General features: G+C 52.6%; 1 protein-coding gene across 5 annotated transcripts in view; it reads right to left on the reverse strand.

Annotated features, from left to right (window-relative positions):
- Positions 1-241: 241 nt before the first annotated feature.
- The window catches only part of SUFU (SUFU negative regulator of hedgehog signaling), a 102,228-nt gene continuing 75,207 nt past the window's right edge, over positions 242-27,262 (reverse strand). For 3 of the 5 annotated variants that reach the window (XM_040992204.1, XM_040992201.1, XM_040992200.1), the window contains exons 9-11: positions 16,824-16,958; positions 15,005-15,143; positions 4,378-5,748 (exon numbers count right to left, since the gene is read on the reverse strand). In XM_040992204.1, coding sequence (XP_040848138.1) covers positions 5,527-5,748; positions 15,005-15,143; positions 16,824-16,958 — 496 coding nt within the window. In that variant the 3' untranslated portion in view covers positions 4,378-5,526. Of the gene's footprint in view, positions 3,363-4,377; positions 5,749-15,004; positions 15,144-16,823; positions 16,959-27,262 lie in introns of those variants that run through there. The other 2 variants (XM_040992203.1, XM_040992202.1) reach the window with 1 other exon arrangement.

Raw genomic sequence — 27,262 nt, forward strand, 5'->3', positions numbered from 1 at the left:
GTGAAGGAGGGCCTGACCCTGCCAAGTCACTTCAGCATGACTGAGGAGAGTCACTGGCTCCATGACTTCACTCTCTTGCACCGCCCCCAAGTTCCCCCAATAGTTTTTGGAGTATTCCCCCCCCCACCCCCGCATCGTGCCTTCTTCTAAATCATTGTGCCCAACCCAGCTCCTCTGCCAGGACTCCATGCTTCCTGCTCCCTCCTCTGGGCAGCCAGAAAGGAGCACAGGACCCAAGCACTTCTGCAAATGTTTAATACACTTAGATTACACAAAGGAAGAGGGGGCAAGGATACGACATCTAAGTGAGTCACCCAAAAAATTCTTACAAAAGTCCCTGGCTGGCTATAGCCCCAGAAACTCAGTCTCTACGGACATTAAAAACAGATATAAAAGTTTTACAAAAGTTTGCTTGCCAGCAGTCAGGTACTGATACAAAAGGGGGAACCCATCTACAGGGCTCCTGACTTGCTATAGGGACCCAGGCACCTCATCGGTGCTGAGGTCCTGAAAGCCAGAGAGAAGTGGATTAAACAAACAAAAACCAAAGACACAGTCAAGGGCATCCTTGGTGGCCTGCCCCATGGGGGCACTGACCTTCAGGGCTTTCTCCCTGTTCTCAACTCAGTCTCCACAACCAGTCCCAAGACCCCGTGTCTATTTTTTTCAAATGCTCTAGCCCACTGGGATTCTCCCTAATGTCTTCCCAGTCCTTGCCCTGCCGCCTCACCTCCAAAGAGGCAGCAGCTCTCCCGCCTGACCCCACAAGAACCTCTCCAGTGTGCCCCAAAGGGCAGCAGGGTATGTGGTCCTCTTTCAGGCTGCACTCGGGGAACCATGGTCTGCCTTACCTAGCAGGCAAATAGCAAGGGGGACCGCTGCCTCAGAAGTGCCAGGACTGGGAACCTAGAAGGATAGGGCAGAAATGGACAAGCTTAAGGGAGGCCTGCTGAGAAGGTGTCTCCCTCCTTGGCCCCATCTGAGGCCAGGCACTCCTACTGAACTGCAGGTAGGGAAGGAACAGGTGCAGTTGCTGGGCTCCCACCAGGCACCAGAGGCTGTGCTGTGTTCCATGCAAGGTCACAGTCGCTTGAAGCTCAGCAAGGGTCCTCTCTCATCTGCCAGCAGCTCAGTCAGTGGCAAGCTCCAGCCCTGAGAAATCTCTGGGAGGTGTTTCCCATTGTCCAAAGAAAAGAAGGCCTGGTAAGAGGCAGCTGAGGCTCTGCCACACAGCTTAGAGCTGATGTATAATAGGAAAATGATGGGGGCCTGGCTCCGGCAGGATCTTGGCTGTTCATAAGGTTCCTGCACGATGGGAGTGGGGGTGGGGAGAGAGCAGAAAGGGGCCATAGGCTTCCTGAACTGATCATCTCAGAACTCACTTGCTTCTCCCTCAAAGTTCCCTGCTTCTTCAAGAACCAATACCAGCCCTCCCCTCCAACCCCCGACTGTAAAAGACCTGCAGGTCTGGGGCAAATGTTGATGAGATGCCTCACTGATGACAAAGCTTAGCTCAGAAAACTGCCCCCCTCACATCCATACCAGTAGCTGGAGGCAGGGTGAGCTGCAGTAGGAGCCATCCAGCTATGCTCAGAAGAGTTCAGTCGGAGCTTGGTCACGATGGCAAGGAATGGGGACAACCCAATGGCATGGCACCCCTGCCCACATCCGGATCAACAACACAGAGGTCAGGCTGTGCTGACAGCCACCGTCCTTTTCTGAAAAGCCCTCAGAACAGCAGAAGTCCCAGTTGCTGGTGACCTCAGCCGAGGGGGCTTGCATCTCAGCAGCAGCAGAGCGGAGAGGGGGATGGGGCAGTTGACTGGGGTCCATCTCTTCCACGCCCTTCAGGATGATCGTGCCTCAAAGCCTGGAACTGGATAGCATTATTGGAAGGCCACCTCCAATTTTCTAGGAAGCCTGGCCAGGAGCATCATGACCCCTGCAGGCAACTCTCTGGCTCCTAAACCACTGTGGTGGTGTCTGTATGGGTGTTGGGGGCAGACAGAGGCAGAAAGGTGCCCTGTATAGTCCCTGACCAGGTGAAATCACTTGGCTTTGGAATGGTCCAAATAGTGAGCTTAAAGTAGCAGTCCCTGGAGTCACAGCATGACATGGAAGGACAGGACCTTGCTCATTCCTAGGCAGAGTGGGCAGTTAGTTATGCAAGAGGAACCCTCAAACCACAGGCCAGGGTGACTCTGGGAACACAGACCATGAGATCTGCAGTTTCCTGGGGTGCAGCACCAAGGAGCATGAGAGGCAGACAGGACAAGGAGTGGGGATGAAGGATAGGGAATGACGGGATGCAGGCTGGCTGGGAGGGTGGCAGAAAGCAGTTTCTGGTTAGTGATAAGTCATAATCCTACAGCCTAGAGGCCAAGAAGCCCAGGGAATGGGGCAGGGGTTGCCCAGGAGCTAGAGACCCAGGCCCTGAGGCTGGCTGGGGCTGGACTGTTAGGTGTGGGCAGGCCCAGCTGTGTGAAGTCCTGGAAGATGAGGCTGGGGTCACCAAGTCTTTGAGAGCCTGAGGGTCCCTGGAGGCAGAGGGAGCTCAGTTTCTCCTGAGACGATCAGGAGCCCTCCCTGATGCCAGCCAACCTGTGTTCCAGGCTGCACAGGTTCCCAGGCCCAGTGGGAAGAGAAGCCTGTCTAGAAAGGCAGCTCCTCCAGGCCCTAGGTGGGCAAGCCAACAGTGGTCACCGTCTCTGGTGGCAGTGCAGGGGGACACATGGCCCCAGGTCCCTGTCTGAGAAAATAAGAATGTTCACCTGGGAATAAAGTTCTGTTTAAAAAACATCATATAATGGCCTCTGTGTATGGCAATGAAGTACCACCGGTTTCTACAAAATAAAATAAGGAAAAAGCAAACCAAACATGAGGGGAGGAATCTTCTGTGGTCAGAGGAGCAAGTCTAGCAGAGGCTCCTAGAGCTGAGCTGGTGCACACCCCTGCACGTCCTCCTGCCACAGTGTGGGCAGTGAGTGGGTGACCATGATGCCTGTGCCACTCGGGGCACCAAGGGTCCACAGTCAAATTTCAAACCATGATCTGCAGTGGCAGTAGGCAACCAGGGTTGCATTGTCCTGTGCCCTGACCCGGCAGTGAGGTGGGGCCTGTGGCCTGTGCAGTGTTCCCCTGGGTTGCAGGCGCAGTGGCTGTGCAGTCATCCTCCTCACACTTGTCCTTTATTTGAGGGAATCGCCTTTATGCAACTGGAAGTCAGCTGGGCTCCCCATCCGCAGTCGTTGGCCCTCAGGGCCGAGCCCAGGCTAGTGCAGTGGACTGTCGAACACCACGTCTGGCAGGATAGAGACTTTGAGCTTCTTTTCAGGCCAGCTGTATTCCTTGGGAAGTTTGCACTGTGGAGGGGACAAGCACAGACCCAGCACCCACATGGTTAGCAGAACCCAGTGCCTTCTTGCCAGAGAGAGGACAGGACCCTAACCCAGGGGGTGAGGAGGGGCAAGACCGGCTGTTGGACAGCTGGGTTCACTCTCAGAAGCTGGACCCAGGTGGGTGGCCAGGGTCAAGCTGCTGGAGTTTGGTGACCCTTTTCTTCTCCTTGCCTGCCAATAATTAACCTGGGTTGGAGGAGGAGGTGTTTTCTAAGTCCTTCTTGATTGCAGCTGCCCTCCCTTGGGCTCACTTCCTTAGTTGGGCCTCCAGCCACAAGCATGCCAGGAATCTGCTCCCAGGGGCCCTGGGGCTGCAGCGTGGGGCTGGGGGAGGGGAGGTTGGTGTAGGGAAGAGGCCTGAGGTCCTCACTGCCAGGCTCTGAGGAAATGAGGGAAGAACCCCGGAGCCTTGGCCAGAAGGGCCCAGAGGGAAGCCTAGCCAGCCCTAGGGGTGGGGGTGGGATGAACATGGCTTCAGGTGACTCCTGGAGCCCAGTGTACCCTCAGGGACAGCCATTCCACAACCTCCCCCAGCCTGCTTTCCCTCCTTCCTGCTCCTCCATTTCCCAGGGTCCTTAGCCTCCCAAGGGTCCCTCCCACTGATGGCCTGGCAGAGCCCAAGACTTTCCTTCCCCACCCCAGGAAATGCCGACTGACTGGCTTCCACCTTTGTTTCTCCCAGTCCTCTGGGGACTTCCTGTGTGGAAAGCCGAAGAGGCTCATGGACCTTACTCTGAATGCTGCAAGCCTGCGTGAGGCCTGGCATACACAGCTGGTGCTCAAAGCATACTCCCTGACTTGGACTGCTGCTGCTGGGGCTTGGAAGCAAGGTTTGTGTTTTGTGATTTGCGTTGAGGTTAGGCCAGTGGTTAGGGCCAGGCTAGCCAGGAAAGAGAACGCAGCACTGTGTGCCTGCGTAGAGCTAAGCTGGAGAGGGACAGGCCTCTACTTCCTGGCTGGCTCCCTTTCCTCTCCTGCTGATGGGGACCTAACCATGCCAGAACCAAAGTGGAGAGTGAGGCAGGGTGTGGGGACAGCCTCTGGACAAGAAAGCAGAAAAAGAAAAAAGTCATTTTTACTGACCTACTTTCCTAAGCTCCCCCTGGCTCCTGTTCCTCTTGCCTGGACTGTCCCCCTTCCAGGCCCTCGACACCCAGCTCCAAGCAGCGGTCTGGCGCAGTGCCATCCCAGTGCGACAAGTCTTCTCCGGAAGCGCTTCTGGGCAGCTGGCTCTGATCTGACTGAATGGGGAGCTGGGTCTCTGGGGCCAGGGATTTCTGGGGTTTGATTGGCTGGCACAGACTGGGTGCTGGATGACTTTGGAATGTATAAGTGAATTAATTTATCAGGTTGCATCCCAGAGGACAGAGAAGATGACACCCTACCAGAGTGGCCTCTGGCCCTGAAGACCTGGGCAGGACAGCCCCAGCTGCCTGCCTGCCTGGGCCCTGGGGTGGGGGCTGTGAGAGTGTGCTCCCTCAAGCTGACAGGGCAAGGGACAACCAGGGGGAGAGCCCTCAGGGGCTCCACAGAGGCTTGCCCGCCAGGCCCTGAGGCCAGGAAGCCTTGGAACTGCTGGGGTGCTGGATGGTAGGAGGCAAGGCAGTGGGCGGGAAAGGGACTTTCCAGGATGAGGTAAGTCTCTGCGAATGAGGATGCTGGGAACAAGGAAGAAAAACAATGGGGATTATGGAGTCCTCTCCTGGACCCCAGGGGAGCAGCACCACCCCCACCTGACCTGCCAGCTCCCCTGGCTCTGTGTTTAGGTGGAGAAAGGCCACTGAAAGGGGAAAGCTGATAGCTAGAGAGGGAGGAAGGGAGAGTGGCTCTTGGGTGGCCTGAGGCGAGAGCAAGTCCTTTGCTGCCCACCAAAACTCCCCAGAGGAATGTTCCCTGGCAGCAGCCTTGGGCTTTCTGTTCAGAACCTGCCAGAGAACAGCAGGGGCTGGGGAGAACGCCTGAAGGTCCTGGCTGCCTCTTCTGGGAGGTTCTCAAGAACTGGCAATTCAGATAATTTGCTGGGTGTCCTCACAGGGTTGGGGGGCGGGCAGGGGCTAGAAGGCTCTTGGAAATCAAATAGAGATGAAGCCACTTGGCACCCCAGGGATCACCTCCCAAGCCTAGGCCTTCACATGCTGCAGAGAAAGGCTCCTATAGACACCCATTCACCTTTGCCCGTGCATGCACGCACACACACACACACACACACACACACACACACATGTGCGCACATGTGCTCCTGGAAACTGGACCCACTGTCAGAGAAAACAAACAGCCTTACTTCCTCTGGAGAAGTCAAATCTTCTAAGTCCTCCAACATTTTCTCTACAAATTCTTCAGTCAACAGGATCTGGGAAAAAGGCATAAGGTAGGCTTCTATTATTCTTTTTAAATACCTGATCTTTTTGCCAACTGTTAAAGTCCTGGGCCTCTCTTCTGGCCCGAGGAGGAAGGTTTAGGCACGGAGGAAGTGCTTGAGGCCTCTCCTGACTGGCATTTCCCTCCCCACACAGTGTGGGACTCAACAGAGAAGGAAGAGCCCTGAGGACAGCGGGGAAGGGAGGTGAGGGTACACAGTTCAGGAATGGAGATGGGTCACAGTAGGGACCACACCTCCACTATGGCTGCTCAGGACTCCCACAGGCTCCAGGGAAGCTGAGGGAAAGAGAAAAGCTGGGGAGTGGGGGTGGGGAGAAGGGTTGCTAATATCCTCCTTGCTCCCTCAGGCTGATCTGATGTATCTTTACCCTGCCACCCTCACCGTGGTCAGCAACAAGAGGCTGTTTGCATTTGGAACTATAGCCCTATCTAGAATCTGGAAACAACCTGGGAAGAGCATCTAAGAATGTCTGAGCTGCAGAGCTAGGAGATCGTGATGGGCTTCTCTCTTCTAGACAGACAAAGGACTGTCAGCTTCCACCTCTTTCCGTGCCCTTCAATATCTTCCTGGGGTGCAGGCTCCCAAGCTCTGCCCTGCTGACCCCATGCAGCCACTAAGTTCTTATTACCTTCTTTGTGAAGCCTCTTCTTAAGGTCACTTCCCAGACTGCCCCCTCTCCTGCCCTGGCCATGCTGTGCTGTTGGGGCTGCCTGGTCTTTACCAAGAGGCTGGCACCATGCCCACCCTCCTGCACTGAAGAAGCATGGACATTGATAGCAATGTCAGAGTGTCCCCAGGACACCTGAAGTCCAGTCTTCCTCACCTCCATGGACCATTTTGCTAACCCATTTCTCTGGCCAGGCTGCTGTCCCAAGCCAGGTCAAACATGAGGCATGCCTGCTCTGGGTGATTTTGCTCTTCCATGTCTGACCCTGCCTTCTTGTCCTTCCTGGCCTACGTGACAGACCCTTCTGTATCCTGATGCAACAGCTGTACATGGGCAGTGAGCACCTGCACTGCAGCCCCAGACACACTGCAGCCCTGTCCCCCACCTCTCAAACCTTGCCCCATGATGTGCCAACCACAGCTGCCAGGTTTGTGCTGCCCACAAATGTCCAATATGGCTGCTGTCTCAGTTCCCACAGTGATCTTTAGATCACCATGGCCAACATACCTATTCCCATCATGCAGTTGGCATCACCACTCAAGATTTCCAAAAAGGGGGCCTGGTGGCGTGGCCTAGTGGCTAAAGTCCATGCCTTGAATGCGCCGGGATCCCATATAGGCGCCGGTTCTAATCCCAGCAGCTCCACTTCCCATCCAGCTCCCTGCTTGTGGCCTGGGAAAGCAGTCGAGGATGGCCCAAAGCTTTGGGACCCTGCACTGGTGTGGGAGACCTGGAAGATGTTTCTGGTTCCCGGCTTCGGATTGGCGCAGCATCGGCCACTGTGGCTCACTTGGGGAGTAAATAATCTGAAGGAAGATCTTCCCCTCTGTCTCTCCTCCTCTCTGTATATCTGACTTTGTAATAAAAAATAAATAAATAAATCTTAAAAAAAAAATTCCAAAAAGGATGCGGAAATGGGCAGAACTCAAGCTTTGCCCAAATTCTGTCCCCATTTGAACAATGAAGTGCTACTTCAGACACTGCTTGCTATGTCTCCACCTCCTAAAAATGAATGGCTCCAAATTATGTCAGGGGCAGCCTTCTCCCTTGAGGTTGCCTACACTTCCAGCTGAGTTGTGTGCATTCCCTTTGCCACCCCCTGTTGTTTTTTGTTTTGCTTTTCAAATTTATTTATTTTTATTGGAAAGTCAGATTTACAGAAAGAAGGAGGAGAGACAAAGATCTTCTGGTCTGCTGGTTCACTGCCTAAGCGGCCGCCACAGCCAAAGCTAAGCCAATCCAAAGCCAGGAGCTTCTTCTTGGTCTCCCACATGGGTGCAGGATCCCAAGGCTTTGGGCTATCCTCTACTGCTTTCCCAGGCCACAAGTAGGGAGTTGGAAGAGAAATACAGCAGTCAGAACACATATGGGATCCTAGTGCTTGCAAGGCAAGGATTTATCCATTGAACCATTTGGCCAAATCTTTCCTTTGCCTTTAAGTCACCCTTGTTTATTTTCTAGGACTCTTTGACTGTTTTTTTTTTTTTTGCCCCACATGGAGACAAGAGCCTGTACCAAGCCTAGCCAGATCCTCCCTGGCAACAGCTCAGCCTGCCCTGACCTCATCTTCTCTGCCCACCTGGTGGAAGGAAGGAAGAGAATGTGATGAGGACCAAGGTGGGGAATTCACCCCTTGTGGAAGGAGATTAGGAAGAGAACCAAGAACTTGAGTGAATAGCCATCGAGCTTCCCCTTGGTGCTGCTCCTTCCAATCAGGACAGAAGTTTCCAATTGTGAGATAAAGTGGCAGAACAGGAAGGGCAAAGCTGGAGCCTTCCAGCCCCCACAGGACAGACCTTGAAAGAAGGAAGGAGATGAGGGGAAGAAGACAGAAAAACTACTCTTATGCTGGGCATTGTGCCAAGTGCTCCCTAGAGCCCAGCTCCTCACCTCCTTCTAGACTTGCTGTACCAGGCCCCCAATCTGTAGTCAGGAAAAAACCGGCCCTGACCTGGGCCATGTCTCACCCCGTCTCTCTGCCTTACGAGCTCAGGCCTCAGCTGAGGACAGACAAAGCAGACCTGGGGAGAGGCAACCAGCCCACCCGAGTTGTCCCCAGGCTCTTCCTCCAAGGTCTCCAAAGCGAGACTGGCTGCTTCTCCCTTAGCTCTGGCCCCGTGCACCGTCTCAGCCTGGGGTGCACCTGCCCTCCCTGTCGAGGTGCAGAGTTTCTCCGCCAGTTATCATCAGTCTGCTGGAGTAGAATAAAAGTCACATTCATATTCCTGGCATTTCTGGGGCTTGTTGCCATCTCTGCAAATGCTAGCACAAACACAAGCAGACCTAAAACCTAATTCTGTGACAATGGCTCCAGCCGGGGCCAGGCTGGGCTGATTTCTAACCCACAAATAGTCTGGAAGGAGGGGCTTTTTGCCAGGGAGGTAAATAAGTCTGGGACTACTGCTAGCACCAGGGGTGCCATGGGGTGTTGTGTAGGGGGAGGACTTACAGAATTGTGGCTAACCAGTGTGACTCCAGAGGGAGCTGCATTTCAACGACTGGGAAAGAAATGCCACCAACAATGTGCTCAGTCCTAAGCCAGTTCCCTCAGCAAAGATCGCAAACGGATGCTGGGGAATGGTGAGTTACGGTGCCTTTCACTAGAGCAACTACCCAGCGTGGCACCATCTGTGAGTGGACACAGCCCATCCTTAGCTGGGGGAGGGGGTTGGCAAGACCCAAAATGGGGACAAACCTTAGTTGTTACTCCATTTTCACTTTTGGGGACTTGCTTATTGGTTCATGCTGGAAATGTCACATTGTTTTAAAAGAATTAAAGGAGAAAAAAATTTATCCACAAGATCTGCACGGTATTAAGGGTGACATTCTCCGTGAAGAAACACCACAGACTGTCGTAGCTCCAGGCACCTAATTTAATTTCCTCTGGGAGTTAAACCTTAGAAGCTTGGATTGAACAAACAGGCCCTGTTCTTTGTATATTTCAGACCTGGAGCTGAGAATGTTAACAGATCTTATCAACAGGACACTGGAGATAGACAGCTACGATGGAGCAGCTCCTGGGAGCTCCACAGGGAACAGACTCCCCGTTGTGATGCAACTGTGGGAAAAACCTGTGTGGGGCTGAGCCTTGGAGCTCGGGAAGCTCACCCGGTCCCCACGGAGCTATCTGGCTCTGCCTCAAAGCATAATGGGAGTGGTTATGATAAAGACCCATGGCGGCAGCACTGCCCTGCCCCCACGTGCTAGACACAGCACTAAGTGCTTGACCGGCTCAATCTCACAGAATCCCCAAGGCGGCCTAGCGGGGTGGGGTCTGAGGGAACTTTTATCCCCATTTCACAGATGAGTGCAGCCAGGTCTCCCAGCTTTTTCAGCACAGTGGTCTGACCTCATCGCCCTTGAGGAGGATGCTCTTCCTGTCTGGGTAATGTACTCCAGGCTCTAGACTCCTGTATACGCAGAGCCTTTTGCACCAGGAAGCTGAAGGTGGTTTAGGATTCTCCCAGGATCCTGGAAAACTAACCCCCACCAGCCACAAAACTCCTGGCCACCTGCTCAGCTCAAGGGGTTTGGATCCCCAAGATACAGACAAGTAGTTGCTAAAACAAAACAAAACAAACTAAATGTTGGCCAACTGAAAAAGGGCAGATCCTGCCCCAAGGTGGTTTCCAAATGGGGGACAGTGGGGCAAGTTTCCAGGCCAATCTGGTTGAACATGGACATTTGGACGGTTCTTCTAGCTCAGAAATCCACAGCAGCAGGAGTAACTGTGACAATGACAGCAGCATTTGTGGGTGCTTTACCCACCAAGAACAGTCACAAAGTCCTTGCTTGAGAAACACTGGCCTGTGAAAAATGCCCTTGGCAGGAGGACACCCTGTCCTCAGAGAGGAAAGTGTGCTGGCCGAACTGAGGAGCGCACTGCCCTGGGCAGTAAGACCCCCAGGGAGCCTGAGGCAGGGAGTGCTGGGGAATACTCTGACCCTGATGGCAAGAGCTTCCGGGCTGAGGCCTAACCCACTGTCCTGCCACTGGCCCTTTACTCCTCATCCTCATCTTTGGCCAGGCAGAAAGGGGTCTGGAATTTAGGCCAACAAACCTACCCCAAGTGGGCTCCTGCTAGGTGCCTTGGGAGAACATGGCTGGCTGACGGTGAGGAAGCATTGTCAATAACCTGCCAACTCCCTGGGCCCTAGCAAGTTCCAGAAGGGAATTTGAAAGGTGCTGCTTCACTGGAGCCTGCCCTGGGCAGGCCTGACTGTGCTGTGGAGCTGACGCCGATTCAAATGTTTGTGGTCAATGGTATTTGTGAGTGGCGGACGGTGACCACCCCTCCCCCCGGCATGACAATCCACACTTTGTCCCGGGCCTGTTTGCTCTTCGTGTTGACACGTTGTTCTTGCTTCCCAACAAGTTTGGCTTTCTTTTCCCTCCCTTTCCTTCTCTCAGGGAAGGAAATGTGTTGTTTACAGTGCAGGGCCTGCCAAAGAGCTGCCCTGGCATCCCTGATGGCAGCCGAGGAGGCAGTCCTGTAGCTGTCCTCGGCAACACCCCCCACCCCGCCCCCAGGCCAGACAAAAGCCAGAGCCAGCCTGGAGACGCCCCCACACCCCCAACCTGGGGGGTGGCATAGACTTGTGCCTGTGGGTAGCACAGCAGGCTGCAGCAGGGGGACAGGGAGGCCTCACTCATTTCCTGTTCTTGGTGGGTGGTGACAAGTTGGCTTTCATGGCCAGTAACAGGCTGACTCCTTCTGCTTAGGCTGGGGGCTACTGGGGACCCAGCAGGGCATCCCAGTCCTTTCCAGCACCAGAGGGCACTTTTTCAGGCACATTGCTGGGCTTTAAGCCTTACTGGACAGCTCCTGGGTAATGGGACTTCTGGCACGGCCAAACAGAGGTCTCTGGGGAACACAGGTTCACCAGGGGAAGGAGAAAGAGCAGAAGAACCAAAGAAGGGCTGCCCAGGGCCCAGCCTCCCCGAGGCCATTTGCTCCAAGTGAGCTCAGGGCCCTGAAGGGTGCAGGGCCTTACCCAGGACAGTAGCGAGTCAGTACTGGAGGAAAGGGGAGCTCAGCACCTGCCCTCCACTCCAGCCTGGAGCAACAGTGCCTGGGCCTCTGGTCAGGAGTGCAAGGGACTGCCTGGGACAGGAGGTGTCCCTCCTCTGTCCCCACCCCCGGGGTAACCATCAGCCACCACACAGGTGAGAAGGTACTTCAAGGGCCTAAAAAAATCCCTCCTGTCTGGTGACGTGACCCCTCTGCGACCCCTGGAACTGCAACATTACCCCCTTAGCCCAACCCTGGCCAGGGATGGATAGATGCAGAACTCAGTGCTGAGCTGGGCTCCTGCTCAGAAGACTAACAGCTAGTGTTGCCAGGAAGAGAGGCCCCTCAAAGCCAGCCGGGTGAAGTGTGCTGGTGGAGGGACTGTAGGAGAGCACCTACCCCCAACCCTAGGGTGAGTAGACCTCCTGCAAAGATCTGGGGTTGGGTGGCAGCTTTATAAGCTTCACAAGTATGAAACAGCAAGTGGCAGGGCACACAGGGTGAAGGTGGGTGTCACTCTGGGGACAGGAAACACTACTGGAGCCCAAGGCAGAGCTGACTGGATCCTCCACTGTGAGCAGTGCCCCTGGCTGTAGTTGGCTCCATTCTTCCATGCTGCACCAGGGCCTGACTCTCCTGGGTCTGGAGGGTAGGGGGAAGGTTCCAGGGCACAGAGGGCCACCTAGGAGTAGGTGGGGCTAGGCCCAGAGCTGAGGATGTGAAACATCACCAAGGGGTATGTCTTCTTGAGTCTGGGGAGATGCCAGGCCCCGCTTTCCCAAGAAAATGTGCACCAGCCTCCTTGCTCCCTTTTCCTTTCAGCCTCTCCTGGGTGTCCCAGTGTCTTCATGCCTTTTCCCCAAGAGACAGCAGGCCCTGCTCGTCGCCATAACCAGGTGCCAAGGCTGGGAGGGAGGACTTCCCAGGTCGCCAGGGCTGATGCAAGACTGTCACCCCGGCCCCTCTTGGTTCAGATAGGATCTCCAGGCATCTAGGTCCCTTCCTGTGCTGCCTCTGCTACACTCGGTGCCCCCCTCTTGCTTGTCTGCTTCCCCTAGGTCTGGCACACAGGACAAAGGAGACACCCCCACCCTTGGAATGTGAGTTAGAGCTGCTGACCTCTGCACAGCCCTCCCCCCTGCTTCCAGACTGGGCCTTAGCTCTGACTTCAAGTCTCAGCCCAGGCCTTGGGGAGGTTTTGCGAACTCCCAGAGGGAGCCCTGAGGGCCCACAAGTAACTACAAGCCCAGGTTCCCACAGCTAGGGCGCTGCCTGTGACCACAGTGGCAAGGCTGGCTGGCTGGCTGGCAGACACATGCAGAAAACGCTGACTGCTTGGGGAGAGGGGAAGACAGGGTGGTGTTGGCTCCCCTACTGTGAATCCTGCTGGCTGGGCCGGGTCAGAAGGTTTCCCAGGGTTCCTTGGAAGGGGCCTGAGAAACCCGTCAATGATCCGGTGCATGCTTGGGGAATGGGGCTGCGGCCAGCCTTCCCAGGAGTGCTCCTGTGAGCTGGCCCCGTGGTGGACCACACTAATGAGCCCATAACACGGGCCTTTGATCAAGCAGCTCCCAGCACAGCAACTTTATTGAAACAGCAGCTCCGTTCCCACCACTCCCGGTTCCCTGGGCAACAGTACATGGGAGGGGACTCAGAGCTGGGGATTCTGCCGGTGCTGGACTCTGGAGCTCATGCAGGGGATGCCAGAGGGGGATGAGGGAGACCCTGGCAGCCGGGGGTCAGGGACTTGGTGCTACGTGGGACCTGGAAAGCTTTAAAGGGGTTGAGTAGGCTGGTGACAGGATTGGTGTCTGCGAGTCCTCTGGGTGCCACAGCTGCTGAGCTGCTAGGAGCTGGAGATGCCAATCACTCTGTCGCCAGAGCGGGGGAGACACTCCAAGGGACGGCAGGACTCCAAAGCCAGGCCCTGAGCTGAGGATGTACAATGTCACTGGGGGATATTTCTTCTAGAGTTTGGGGAGATCCCAGGCTCCACTTTTCCAAGAAAATGTGCTGAGACTTCTATACAAGCACATGCCATCCCAGTGCACATCTGCTGAGCCCTGTCACCGCCTCAACCCTGGGGTCTGGGGGCTCCTGCAGTGACAGTACCCATCTCCTACCTGGTCACCCACCCCCATCAGGAAGGCTGCTGCTGCCTGCTCTCCCCAGACAGCACCTGCCGCATGCCTGGGGTTGGGGAGGCCCTTCCCACATGTGTTGGGCTAATTTCAAATGTTACACTTCAGAGCTTTTGCTACAGTAACTACCAATACCACATGGACAGAAATCTAATGTTACCAAGTGGGACTTTTAAAATGTATTTATAACTTTATGGTTCAAAGTAATTTTGTTATGAAACAATGTAATAACAACAGTGGAAAAAGGCAAGATAATTTATGGAACACAATATCCCTAAAGCACTAGCTTCCATTTCTACCTCCGCTTAGTCTTGGGAGTGTGGTTGGTGTCCTCTGTTTGCTGTTTGTTTTAATGAAGGGTTTGTATTTGGGTGGGGGTGGGGTGGCGACTGGTTTAAAGCAGGAGAAACTGTGTTGTAAGCAGAGAGAAGCCGATAAAAAAGCAAGGCAGCATCAAGAGCAGAGATGCCCTGCAGATCTAACCCCACAAGAGCAGCTCAATTCTTATCCCTTGACTACCCCTCCCTCACCTCCTGCCCCCTTTCAGCATATCACAAACAAGGGACCTTTGGGACTAGGGTTAAATATCCTTTCTTGATACTCTTGAGGGAGATAAAGTGTTCCTTTCTCCCAGAATCCCAACAAAACAAAAACGGGGGGGGGGGGGGGAGATGCTTTGCTTCAAAATACTTAGGAACTTAGGAGTATGGTGGACCAGAGCAGAGCACTCCTTATGGAGCTGGGCCCAGTGGGAGCCGGAAGGAGGCTGATGGTCCTCAGGCCCCAGCACCCTGCTTGCCTTCAGCTATGAAGCCTGCTCTAGCCAGAAGAGCAGAGGGGGAACCAAGTGTTCTGGACAAGCCAGCAGGTTTCTACTCAGACAAGCTGGGTTTCCACCAGAAAGAAGAGGAGAGCCATTTGACATGCATGTGCAGAGGGCTGAGGAAGGCATTCCCGGCCACCGAGGCCATCCTGCCCAGTCAGGCTCAGGTCCACAGGCCCACTTTCACATGCAGACAGCTTCTGGAGAGTGGTAGCCATCCACCCTCTCATCTTGTCTCACCTGTACCTTGGCATACCCAGGTAGAAAAGTACCTGGGTACTTTCTGTCAAAACCAGACTTCTAGGAAAACAGAACTACCAGTGGCCAGGGCCTGGCGAGTTATCATGTGGGTTTCACCAAGGGATGAAGGGGGAGGCCAGGAAGAGGTTTTGGAGTTGCTGGGATAAGCAGCAGCATCCGCTCTCCATACCCACACAAAGGACTTTACCCCTGGTCCGAGAGAGCCACCTCCTCAGCAGCCTCAGGAATGGCCCCCCCCAGGAGTTGCTAAGGAAGGGAAGCAAGGGAAGAGGCCACAGAGAGGAGGGAGGGAGGGGAAGAAGAAGAGAAAAGAGCCTTCTCACTTGCAACCAGGGTCCATGGGCTGCATAAGGATGCTCCTCGGTGGCAAAGGCGCCTTCCACTCCCGTGGAGACAAAGGTGATGGCCATATCACCTGTGATGCTTTTATACGTAAAGTGCCGTCCATGCAGGAGCCTGCCCCTGGGGGAACAGGGAGATGGTAAGGAAACAGCCTGCAAACAGCCTGAGTGCCGCAGCCTGGCCATGACCCTGGGACTGTGCTTCCGGGCATAGGGTGTCCAGACAATTGAATCCAGACTACCCACCTGTCTGGGAGGAGGGGACTGTGCCCAAACAGGTTGCTCTCTCCAGTTTCATGGACAGCCCTTCTCCTACATCCTCTAACGTCAGTGTCCCAAGTACTCACGGCTCCCACAACACTATGTCAGGGTGAGAGGGCCTGTAGAGGTCATAGAGTCCATCTCCCCGAGGTATGAAGAGGGGCCTGAGGCCAGAGAGGGAGGTTAGTGATGTGCCCAGGGCCATGCCAAGAGCTGAGTGGGCAGGCACACAGCCTCTGTGCCCAGGAATTTAGCAGCTACGCTTTCCCAGGCCCAAGGATTCCTCACCCGCTCTGTACCTGGCCCACAGTGGCTACAGGCTAACCCTGAGACCCAACCCAGGTTTTTAAAAAGCTGAAGCCAAGTGAGGTCACTCTGAGGGAACCCCCAAAGGCTACTGTTAACCCTCATTCTGGAAATATACCTGTGGGGAGGGCAAGCAGGGGTAGCCAGTGGGGCAGATGTGCCATTCAGCAAAGGAAGTGAAACCTGCTCTCTGCTTTCTCAGGCAGCCCCTATGATTCCTGCACCAGTTCTCAGCCCAGAGCCAGGGAAGTGGCTGGGGAAGAAATGGCTGGGGTCCCAGTAGTGGGCTGGCCAGCTCTGCTGTGCTGACACCTTGTTCTATTCCAAACTCCTCAGACTCCAGGGATGGTGGGGAGGGTCCAAACCATAACCTTGTCTTGTCACTGTTCTTTCAGTTTAGAGTTTTTCTTGCTGCCTTCCCAGCCGTCACAGTGAGGGTGGGGCCCAGAGGAGGAAGCCATGGGCTGCCACATATTCAGCCAATGAGGCATGCCCCGAGCAGGACACTGGACTCTGGCCACAGGGCTGGGTTTCTGGCATAGGACAGCAGTAGCAGGGACACAACCCAGCTTCCCGATCCCTCAAGGAGTCTGCTGGGCTGGCCACTGGGCTTGAGGAACATGGTGTTTTGCATGGGGAAAGCAGATAGTGAGAGAAACCAGAGTCCAACTTCCAGAGTCCAGTGCTGCTGGAGGGCCTGCCACGCTGACCCTGGGCTTGTTGGGCACTGAGAGTAGCTGAGATTCCCAGGGTTACTGAACCTTTCTCTGAACAGAGGAGACAACTTCTACAGCAAATGAGAATGGGCTGTCAACCAAGCAGTAAGGCTGGAGACCAGTAAGGCTCTCTGGTCACAGTCCTGGACCCACGGGACGCCATCATTGCTTGGGCCAGATAAGAACTAGAGAGAAGAGGGCCTCTCTCTCAGGGTGGTCTACAGGAAAACAGGCCCCCAGTACCTGCAGACTTCTCACTGGCTAGGCTGGCTGGAGCCTTAGGCAGAGGGAACACTGCATGGCATGGCTCAGCAACAAGGAGGCTGGTTACTGGCTGGTTCAGAGTCCCTAAGCTAGAGCTGCCTGGGTTCTCCTCCCTCTCCAGCCTCAGGGTCTGCCTGCTGAGCAGGCTGCAGACAGGCACCCCCACTCCCTGTTGGGATGGCCGGATAAGGTTCTGAGGTGCCCCCTGGAGGTCAAGTTGGGTGCTGCAGGGCCTGAGCTGAGCAGGCTCTCACCTTAGGCAGAGAGGAATGAGGGCGCCTGACTCCTGGTTGAACTTCAGATGCACGCTCTCCAGCTGCCGAGTGCGGATCAGCTCATGGGGAATAATGGCTGTGGAGCTGTCACTTTCCAGGCTGTCTTTGCGGCTCCTGTGAAGCAAGCACAGGGACAGGTTGAACACAGGGAGGTAGGAGACTCTGGCTGGGCTCCTGAATAATGACAGAACTGATGACTGACAATGACAATAAAGGCTACCGTGTGTGCCAAGTGCCAGCCACTATGCCAAGCACTTCTGACTGGCTATACGTCACAATGCCAAATGATACTATTATCTCCTCTTTTTCTTAAGATTTATTTTATTTTTATTGGAAAGTCAGATATAGAGAGAGGAGGAAAGAAAGATCTTCTGTTCTAGGATTCACTCCCCAAGTGACCACAACAGCTGGTGCTACGCTGATCTGAAATTAGGAGCCAGGAACTTCCTCCAGGTCTCCCACAGAGGTGCAGGGTCCCAAGGCTTTGGGTCGTCCTCAACTGTTTTCCCAGGTCACAAGCAGGGAGCTGGATGGGAAGTGGAACAGCCAGGATTAGATTCGGTGCCTATATGGCATGTTCTAGGTGAGGACTTTAGCTGCTAGGTCACCACACCGGGCCCTATTATCTCCTCTTTAAAGACAAAGAACTAGGTGGGGCTCAGGGAAACTACCTTGTCTTGGTTGCACGGCAGTGCACAGGGAAAGATGGGATTTGGTTTCAGGTGGGTTTGAAACTACAGCATGCACCTTTGGCCAATATCACACTATAAAGTTAGTGCCACAGTGGCTGGCCTTTCACTGTGACATTTTAGGAGCTTCTGGGAGTTCTTCTTCTCCTGCCCTGAAACCTCAGACTCCCAGCTCTGCATCACTGGAGTGCGAAAGCACCATGAGGCACATCTCAAGAGTTTCTGTCTGATTGATGCCGAGAAGCTCAGAATGTGTATACATCTGTTAATGGACAAAAGTGGCAGCGCCATACATATCAAACCAGGACATGCGATAGCAATACGGACAGCGTGGGAACCAGGCCTTTAGGGTCCTAACAGCAGGCCTGGTGAGGCAACAGAACTAGGCTCTTGGCATACTGGGCGTCAAGGCCCTGGAAACCCTGTACCAGAGCTCTCTGGCCTGTGGCCTGGGCCACTCAAGCCCCTGGCTCCCTGTAATAGCCACTCCCATGGCTGGGGTACCACGTCCATCTGCATTCTGAGATTTGCTCTTTAAAACTCAACTACCTGGGCCTGGCAGCGTGGCCTAGCGGGTAAAGTCCTCGCCTTGAACATGCCCGGGATCCCATATGGGTGCCGGTTCTAATCCCAGCAGCTCCACTTCCCATCCAGCTCCCTGCTTGTGGACTGGGAAAGCGGTCGAGGACGGCCCAAAGTTTTGGGACCCTGTACCCACATGGGAGACCCGGAAGAAGTTCCTGGTTCCCGGCTTCGGATTGGCATAGCATCGGCCCGTTGCGCACACTTGGGGAGTGAATCATCGGACGAAATATCTTTCCCTCTGTCTCTCCTCCTCTCTGTATATCTGACTTTCCAATAAATAAATAAATTAAAAAAAAAAAAAAACCTCAACTACCTCTCCTGACAACCTTCGAAATCTGCCTCAGCAGGAAGCCAGGGTTACTCACTGATCCCATTCAAAAGACCGGATTTTGGTTTGGGCTGGGACTCTCAGGAACAACTCCCCTGTGTCCATCAAAGACCTGGGTGAGCACTTCCAGCTATTTATCACTAAACAGCACCCAGGAGCCACCCAGGATGTCGGGACAGAGGCTAGTCTAACCTCACAGGGTAGTAGTGGTGCAGGCTGGGGCCAGTAGCTGAGAAGGTGCCCACAGGCAGAGCCCATTCCCACATCAGAGTGTCTGGGTTAGGTTTCTAGCTCTGGCTCCCTGATGACGTGTACCCTGGGCCGCAGCTGGTGATGGTTTAAGTATTGGGTCCTCCCACTTACACAGGGGACCTAAATTGAGTTCTGGCCTCTTGGCTTGGGCCTGGCCCAGTCCTAGTTTCTTGTGAGCATCTGGGAGAGAACTAGAGGATGGCAGCTCTGGCTTTCTCTCTCTCTTTCAAATAAATCCAAAAATGGAGGATGACCTCAGACAGGAAGGGCAGAGCTTTAGACAGGCTTCCGAGGTCACACTCCTTTGAGGAGCTCCCCTAGTTCTGACTGTCCTCTGACAAAGCTTCCCACTCCTCTGCTCTGGAGGGCCCTTCCCCCAGCTTCTCTTCAGCAGAGGCTTTCACAAAACCTGGGGAGGAGAAGGCCACCTCGGCCAGGAGGGCCCACAGCATTTCAGGCCTGGAAGGAAGTGCTAAGATGGTTTCCTTAGGTGTCCAAGGCCACAGAGCTAGTGGCATGTGGCTGGCCAGCATGGGAAATTCAGACTTCTGACAAACCCTGTCATCTGCTGGTCTGTTGGGGGCTGCTACACCTTCCTTCTGAGGAGGGTAGCCCCAGACACCCATAGGGTTCACATCTTTGCTGAGCCTTTGCAGGGCACTGGACTGGCCTTTAACTCACAGGGTCACTCACAGACCCCACACAGCAAGCATGGAGGCGGTCTCTTCTGTTAACCCTTAGTTTATACATGAGGCCAGAGTATATATATGGGGGAGCCAGAGTGTGACTGTCACATTGTCCTGAGCCATTGTTGAGCATAGGTTCCCACAGCCACGGGCGCCTCAGTGTTCCTTAGAGAGCGGCCCAGCCTCTCTGGTTGGTGTGGCTCTGGCAGACAGGCTGATGAACAGCACGGGAGGTGGGGCGCGGACTGGGAGAGGAGGATCACTCTACCAGCTCTCACGCTGGAGGGAAAAATAAATTGTTGAAAGTCAGCTAAAGTCACCTTGGTAACTGCCACAACACACTCACCCGGAACAGGACATCAAACCCAACTGCAAACAGCTTTAAAGAAATGGAAAATAATTTAATCATCTGAAGAAATAACGTGACAAGTGCCCACACTGACACCTCCCACTAACCTTCAATCAGTTGAAACGTACTTTAATCTTTGAAGAGAAAAAAAAAAATCGCAAAATGCTAGATCTGCAGTCCTGGAGCTGGGGTATTTCCGGCACGCCACTTCAGTGGAAATGTGGCTGCTCTACACACACACACACACACACACACACACACGCAGGAGCCCTGCTTTTTGCTGATTTGTCTTTTCTGGACATCGATGCAGAAGCATGAATTATTTGTGTGGGCTGGGTGAGGTATTAAATCTGCAGCCGATATAGGTTTGCAGTGTTTTGCGTGGTTGTCAGCTTAATCTTAGTCATAAAAAAATAAGTAGTGTGCTAGGCAGCGTGGCCTAATTTCTCAGCTGGGCTGTTTTCTCCCTGAATTGTCAGTGGAGGGGGAAGGCAGAGCTTTAGTGCTGGGAGGGAGCGATATCTCCAAGGAGGCATGGCCCACACCCACTTGGGATTGTTAGGAGTGTGGGGTCAAGAGCACATTGCAGCAAACGGAGTTTTAGATGACGTTGGGCACATGGCTTAACTCTTTCCAAGCTTGATAGGACTAGGTAGCCAGGGGATCATTAAAAGGAAAATGACATGATGCCGAAGGAGGATTTAATAGTGGCTGTGAGATAGTGGGTATTCAAAACACAACTGATAGGGCCCAGCGTGGTAGCCTAGCAGCTAAGGTCCTCGCCTTGAACACGCCCGGGAGCCCATATGGGCGCTGTTCTAATCCCAGCAGCTCCACTTCCCATCCAGCTCCCTGCTTGTGGCCTGGGAAAACAGTCGAGGACAGCCCAAAGCCTTGGGACCCTGCATCTGTATGGAAGACCTGGAGGAAATTCCTGGCTCCTGGCTTCGGATCAGCATAGCATCAGCTGTTTTGGTTGCTTGGGGAGTGAATCACCAGACAGATCTTTCTGTCTCTCCTCCTCTCTGTATATCTAATTTTTTTAAAAAATATTTATTTTATTTTTATTGGAAAGGTGGATATACAGAGGAGAGACAGAGAGGAAGATCTTCCGTCCGATGATTCACTCCCTAGGTGGCCGCAACGGCCAATGCCATGCCGATCCCAAGCCAGGAGCCTCTTTTGGGTCTCCCATGCGGGTGCAGGGTTCCAAGGCTTTGGGCAGTCCTCGACTGCTTTCCCAGGCCACAGGCAGGGAGCTGGAAGGGAAGCGGGGCTGCCGGGATTAGAACCAGCACCCATATGGGATCCTGGGCGTGCAAGGCAAGGACCTTAACCACCTTAACCAAACCAAACAAAAAAACCACAACTGACGTGCCAGTGTTAACTGGCTGCCTTTATCTGCCTCTCCTGCAACAAGGCCAATGGCTTCAGAGCAGTGTCTGCTCGTGTCCTGAGCCCAAAGCCCAGCTGCCCCGGCAAGGTCAGTTACCCTGCCCTGAGCTTGGGAAAGGCGATTTATGCCATGCCTCCTTGAGTGGACCCTCCAAACCTTGGTCAACCACTGGTGCCCTGGGAAGGCCTAAATACGGGGCAACCAACCCCCTTGAAGCCTTTGTTCCTTACAGGGAGGGCTGTCTTCCTTTCACCAAGTAGTCTGCCTTCTTGGAATTCTTGAACTATAGGTCCTCAAGTTGCGTGGAAGTAGTTTAATCCATCTTTCTGTGACAGGCTTTCCAACTCCCGTGGCTGCTCTCATGGCCTATCAATGGTTTCATGTCCCAGTATCTGTGGCCCAACTTTCAACTCGATCCAGACAAGGTTCTGAAATCCATCTGTTCAAGCCACCCTTCCCTGGATTCATTCTAGCTTGTCAAGAAGAGTGTTCTGGCTAGAAGTGAAGCATGATGTGTGGAAATACATAGTGTGTGGTCACAGATCACAGCAGGACTATGAAGACTCTTGCTTGGGACGCTTTATTTCTCTGAAACTGTCATCAGACTGTCTATTCTTTGTAACCTCATCATACTACTAACACACACTGCACTCGCTGTCCACAATTCTCCCTCAGGCTTCCCCCAGCCAGTGTGCACTATGAGTTATTTGGAGCTAAAAGCAGAGCTCTGCATTATGTGGCTGGTTCAGGACGCCCAAGTATTTTTTTTTTAAATCATGCTAACGTTAACTGTTTTTTTTTTTTTTAAAGATGTATTTATTTTCATTGCAGATTTCAAAGGCAGATCTACAGAGAAGGAGAGACAAAGATCTTCCATCTGTTGGCTCACTCCCCAAATGGCCACAATAGCCAGAGCTGAGCCAATCTGAAGCTAGGAGTCAGGAGCCAGGAGCTTCTTCCAGGTCTCTTACGTGGGTGGAGGGTCCCAAGGCTTTGGGCCATCCTCAACTGCTTTCCCAGGCCACAAGCAGGGAATTAGATGGGAAGTGGAGCAGTCATGAACCAGTACCCATATAGGATCCTGACATCTGCAAGATGAGGATTTAGCCTTTGAACCATCATGCTGGGTCCAAGGGCCAATATGACTCTAGCATCCATCATATTGCCACTCTGTCCCTCATGGACAAAGCTGATGAACTTGCCACTGATGTTCTCCTCTTAAATTTTGATTAAACAGTGAGCCAGTCAGGGCTAGGGTGACAGGCTGATGTCATTTCTTGCTAGCATGGTGTAGGGGGTGGTAAAGCAACTTCCTATGACACTGGTATCTCATATGTATGCTAATTCATGTTTTAGTTGCTCTGTTTCTTCTTCTTTTAAAAATATTTATTTATTTTTATTGGAAAGTTAGGTATATATAGAGAGAAGAGAACAGAGAGAAAGATCTTCCACCAGTTGATTCACTCCCTAAGTGACTGTAATGGCTGGAGCTGTTGCCGATCCAAAGCCAGAAGCCAGGAGCTCTTCAGGGTCTTCCACATGGGTCTACGTAGAGTCCTAAGGCTTTGGGCTGCCCTCGACTGCTTTCCCAGGTCACAAAAAGGGAACTGGATGGGAAGTGGAGCTGCCATATAGGATTCTGGTGCGTTTAAGGTGAGGACTTTAGCCACTAGGCCACTGTGCTAGGCCCAGTTGCTCCAATTTTAATCCAGCTCCCTCCTAATGATCTGAGAAAAGCAACAGAAGCTGGCCCATGTGCTTGGGCCCCTTTACCCATGTGGGAGGCAAGGATGAAACCCCTGATTCCGGCCTGGCCCAGCACTGGCTGCTGTGGCTACCTAGAGGACCAAACAGCACTTGAAAGATCTATCTTTGTCTCTCCCTCTCTGATTTTCAAATCAAACAAATACATCTTAAAAAAATAAAAATAATCCATATTTTCTATGAATGTTTTGAAAGCCCCTTGCTCATGTGACCAGTTGATGTGGTTTCAATCCTTATTAGTGCCCTTATTAGTGACTCTTTCCTGATGGATGCTTGTTTTGAGATGGAAGTTTGACAGAACACCAGTAAACTTTGCTTTCTCTCACCTACTGATTAACATGAACTCTGTCCAAACAAGAGTATCTAGCTTTTTCCTTGCTCTAAAAAAGAAGCACAAAAATGAAGCCTTGGGGCCAGGGTGATGGCTCAACTGGCTAATCCTCTGCCTGCAGGCACTGGCATCCCATATAGGCACTGGATCATATCCCAGCTGCTCCATTTCCCATTCAGCTCCCTGCTTGTGGCCTGGGAAAGCAGTTGAGGACAGCCCAAGCCTTGGGACCCTATACCCGCGTGGGAGACCTGGAAGAAGCTCCTGGCTTTGGATCAGCGCAGCTGTCTCTATCTTTCTATGAAATCTGCCTTTCCAGTAAAAATACACAAATGTACATATGTGTATGTATATATTTTATACGTATATATATACACACACACAGATGTACATATATGTAACCTTTTTGTTGATGACAGCACTTTTTTACAAGCTACAGGGCTTCTTGGGTTTCAGCTCTTCTTTGACCCCATTTTGTAAAGCCTGGGCTGGTGTAACAAGCTTTTCCTTCCAGCTATTGCTCAAATTTGTCCAAAACCATGGGCTGCATGAAGGTTTCTCTGCATACCTACACTGGCGCCTGTTTTTCGTTCTCAGACTAATCATAGTAAGAACATGAAAAGATACCACCTTCCATTGTGCACGGATCCCATACTAAACTCATCACACACTTTGCTGTTTGTCATTTTTTTAAAATAGCTGCACATAGATGTTACTCTCCTCATGTCTCTTTCATGAAGAAACTGAAACCTAGAAATTGAGACAACTAGCCCAGCATCACATCACGGATGGACACAATCGCAGGTCTCCTGGTGACCGCTGACACACCACCATGCCATTGCTCCATCTGAAAGTCCCCTCCCTTGGAGTGGTTTCCTTCTGAAGTTTCAGGGCCATGAAAACACAGCTATCTTTTCTCTGAACTCTCGCAAGAATGGCCTTCCTGGAAGAAAGGGCAGGGCTTTCCAGAGAGTATTCAATGGAATTTTAAGAAGAGCCTCTAGAAAAGCAGGTGGATGCGACATGCATTGCACTTCAGACTGGAGATTTACAAAATGCTGGCATCTGAGCTTCCTAAGGACCACAGAAGGAGTGCATACTGCTTTCATTTTGGGAAAGCCAGCATTCTTCAGTCTTAACCATTTTTAAAAATAAAAATGCCTGGGAGGCGGTATGGGCCCCCTCTGGGGTACTGGTCAGGCACTGCTGCTCCAGCTTCAACACGGGCCCATTTCCTTCCCCCTTGGCACAAAAACCTACCAGGGGCCCTCAAACGTACACCACGCCCACCCATAGCTCCTGCCATTATGCCCAGGAGCTCAAGCCCCACTAGACTTGTCTGGGTGTCATTTCTGTGCTTTTTTTTACCTGGATAACTTATGTCATACCCTTTTCTTGACCTTTCTTTTCTTCTCTTTCTCTCTCTTTTGTAAGTTTTAAGAGTCAAATGGTTCGATAAAGTTCATCACAACAGTCAGTAGCCTTCTCAGGCCAACTTCTCAGAGACAACCATGGCCAACTCCCGGTTTTTCCTTTCTCATTCCTGGAACTGCGTTTGCAGGCTTTACGCACACGATGCAGAGCTGCCTTTCACTCTGCCCTCTCACCTTCCACTCTCCCGAGGTAAGCGCGTCTTATGTCTGCGGAGATCCTTATGAAGAGATTACCTCATCATGACCGCGTCGCTGTGGTCTACAGACAAGCCCTGAACAGCACTAGGATTACTTTTCCTTTATGTCATGACTTTCTTCTTCTTCTTCTTTTTTTGAAAAATTTATTTTATTTTTATGGGAAAGGCGGATATACAGAGAGGAGAGACAGAGAGGAAGATCTTCCGTCCGATGATTCACTCCCCAGGCGGCCGCAATGGCTGGAGTGGAGCCAGTCTGAAGCCAGGAGCCTCTTCTGGGTCTCCCACGCGGGTGCAGGGTCCCAAAGCTTTGGGCCGTCCTCGACTGCTTTCCCGGGCCACAGGCAGGGAGCTGGATGGGAAGCGGAGCTGCCGGGATTAGAACCGGCGCCCATATGGGATCCCGGGCGTTCAAGGCAAGGGCCTTAGCCACTGCGCCATCGCACCAGGCCCTTGACTTTCTTTTTAAATTTAATAATTTTTAAAAATAATATTTAAAAAGGCAATTAAAAGGCATAATTACAGAGAGAGAAAGAAAGAGATCTTTCATCTACTGGTTCACTCCTCAATGGCCACATGGCTGGGACTAGGCCAGGATCCAGGAGCTCAAGAGCTGGAACACTTGGGTCATCCGCTGTCGCTTTTGTTGTTTTGTTTCAGATTTATTTATTTTTATTGGAAAGGCAGATATATAAAGAGGAAGAGGGACAGAGGAAGATCTTCCATCTGTTGATTGACTTCCCAAATGGCCACAACAGATGGAGCTGTGCCGATCTGAAGCTAGGAGACCAGAGCTTCTTCCTTGGGGCTGTCCTCAACTGCTTTCCCAGGCCACAAAGCAGGGGGCTGGACAGGAAGCAGGGCTGCTGGGACATGAACCAGTGCCCATATGGGATCCTGGCGCATGCAAGGTGAGGACTTTAGCCACTAGGCTATTGTGCTGGGCCCCTCTTGTTGCTTTCTCTGGGAGCACCACCAGGGAGTTGGGCAGGAAGTGAAGCAGCCTCATTTATACGGGATGCTGCTGCCCTAGACGCAGGCTTTACCCACAGTGCTGCTCAGCTATCTTCATTTTCCACATGCTTACTGCCAATTCAGTCCTAAACTACTAATGATGGTCCAGAGATCCTTCTTGCAAGACACTGAAACACATCAAGTATTTGTCGATTTTACTTCCTGAAATAATTGTCCAGGTTGTTCCTCTGAGCTGGCCTTCTCCCACTATTCTTTCCATGTTGTTGGGCTGGTGGTATTTGGAATCACTCCCTACCCACACACTTGGTACCTGTTGCCTCCCTCTCATGATGGAGCCCATTTCCCACATCCAAGCTGTCTTCCTTACTCTTCCTGAAAGAACACATCCTTTAGCAGATTTCATTCTAGTTTCATTGTTGTTGTTAAAGATTTATTTTTTGGAAATAGATTTCTTTAAAAAAAAATTTTATTGGACAGGCAGATATACAATGAGAAGGAGAGACACAGAGAAAGCTCTGTCCACTGGTTCACTCCCTAAGTGGCTGCACCAACCAGAGCTGAGCTGATCTGAAGCCAGAAGCCAGGAGCTTCTTCTGGGTCTCCCACACATGAAAGCATGGTTCCAAGGGTTTGGGCCATCCTTCACTACTTTCCCAGGTCACAAGAAGGGAGCTGGATGGAAAATGCAGCATCTGGGACATGAGCCGGAGCCCATATGGGATTCTGGCACATGCAAGGAAGGACTTTTAGCCACTATGCTATTGTGTCAGGACCCATTCTAGCTTTTAGTGTGGTTCTCTCAGCCAGATGGTCTCCTTTGACCTGCCTGCCCTCTTCATAAGTTACTGGGCAGGCTAACACATGTATTCTACCCTGTGCCCTTGGGTGCTCCAAGGCCCTCTTCCATGCTGTTTTTCCCTTTGAACTTACATGCAGTGCCTCCACAATTCCTCTGTTGCAGGTCATACCAGGTGGTGAGGGGGCCCTGATCTGGAGTCAACAATCCAACGTTCCAACCACAGCAGACACTAGCCCTAGTGGTTATATAACCTAGGCAGGACTCAGTGTTTCAGTTGGCAAAATGGGGACAATAGCAGCCTGAAAAACAAGGCCTGCCACGGCACATGGTGATGCATAATAAACACTGCCTGCTTGGCCCCAAGAGCCCATCCAGCCCCGAGGTCCTCGTTAGGGTAGCACTAGTTGATGGGATGGTTTGGAAGGACACCTCAGTAACACACGAATTGATAAGAATCTTTCCATTTAGTCTTCACCACCTGTCTATATAGCACATTCTATATTTACCCTTCTCACTTCATAAGGTGCCTTTCCGCATATCCTAACACCCCCTCTGCTTCCTGGTTTCTAGTACTGCATGGCTGTCTAACTTGCCCTGGCCATCTGCACTCCCCAGACTGCCAGACCCTAACATA

This window comes from Ochotona curzoniae, unplaced genomic scaffold, assembly GCF_017591425.1.
Source record: "Ochotona curzoniae isolate NIBS_2020 unplaced genomic scaffold, NIBS_Ocur_1.0 contig_66, whole genome shotgun sequence".
Lineage (NCBI taxonomy): Eukaryota > Metazoa > Chordata > Mammalia > Lagomorpha > Ochotonidae > Ochotona > Ochotona curzoniae.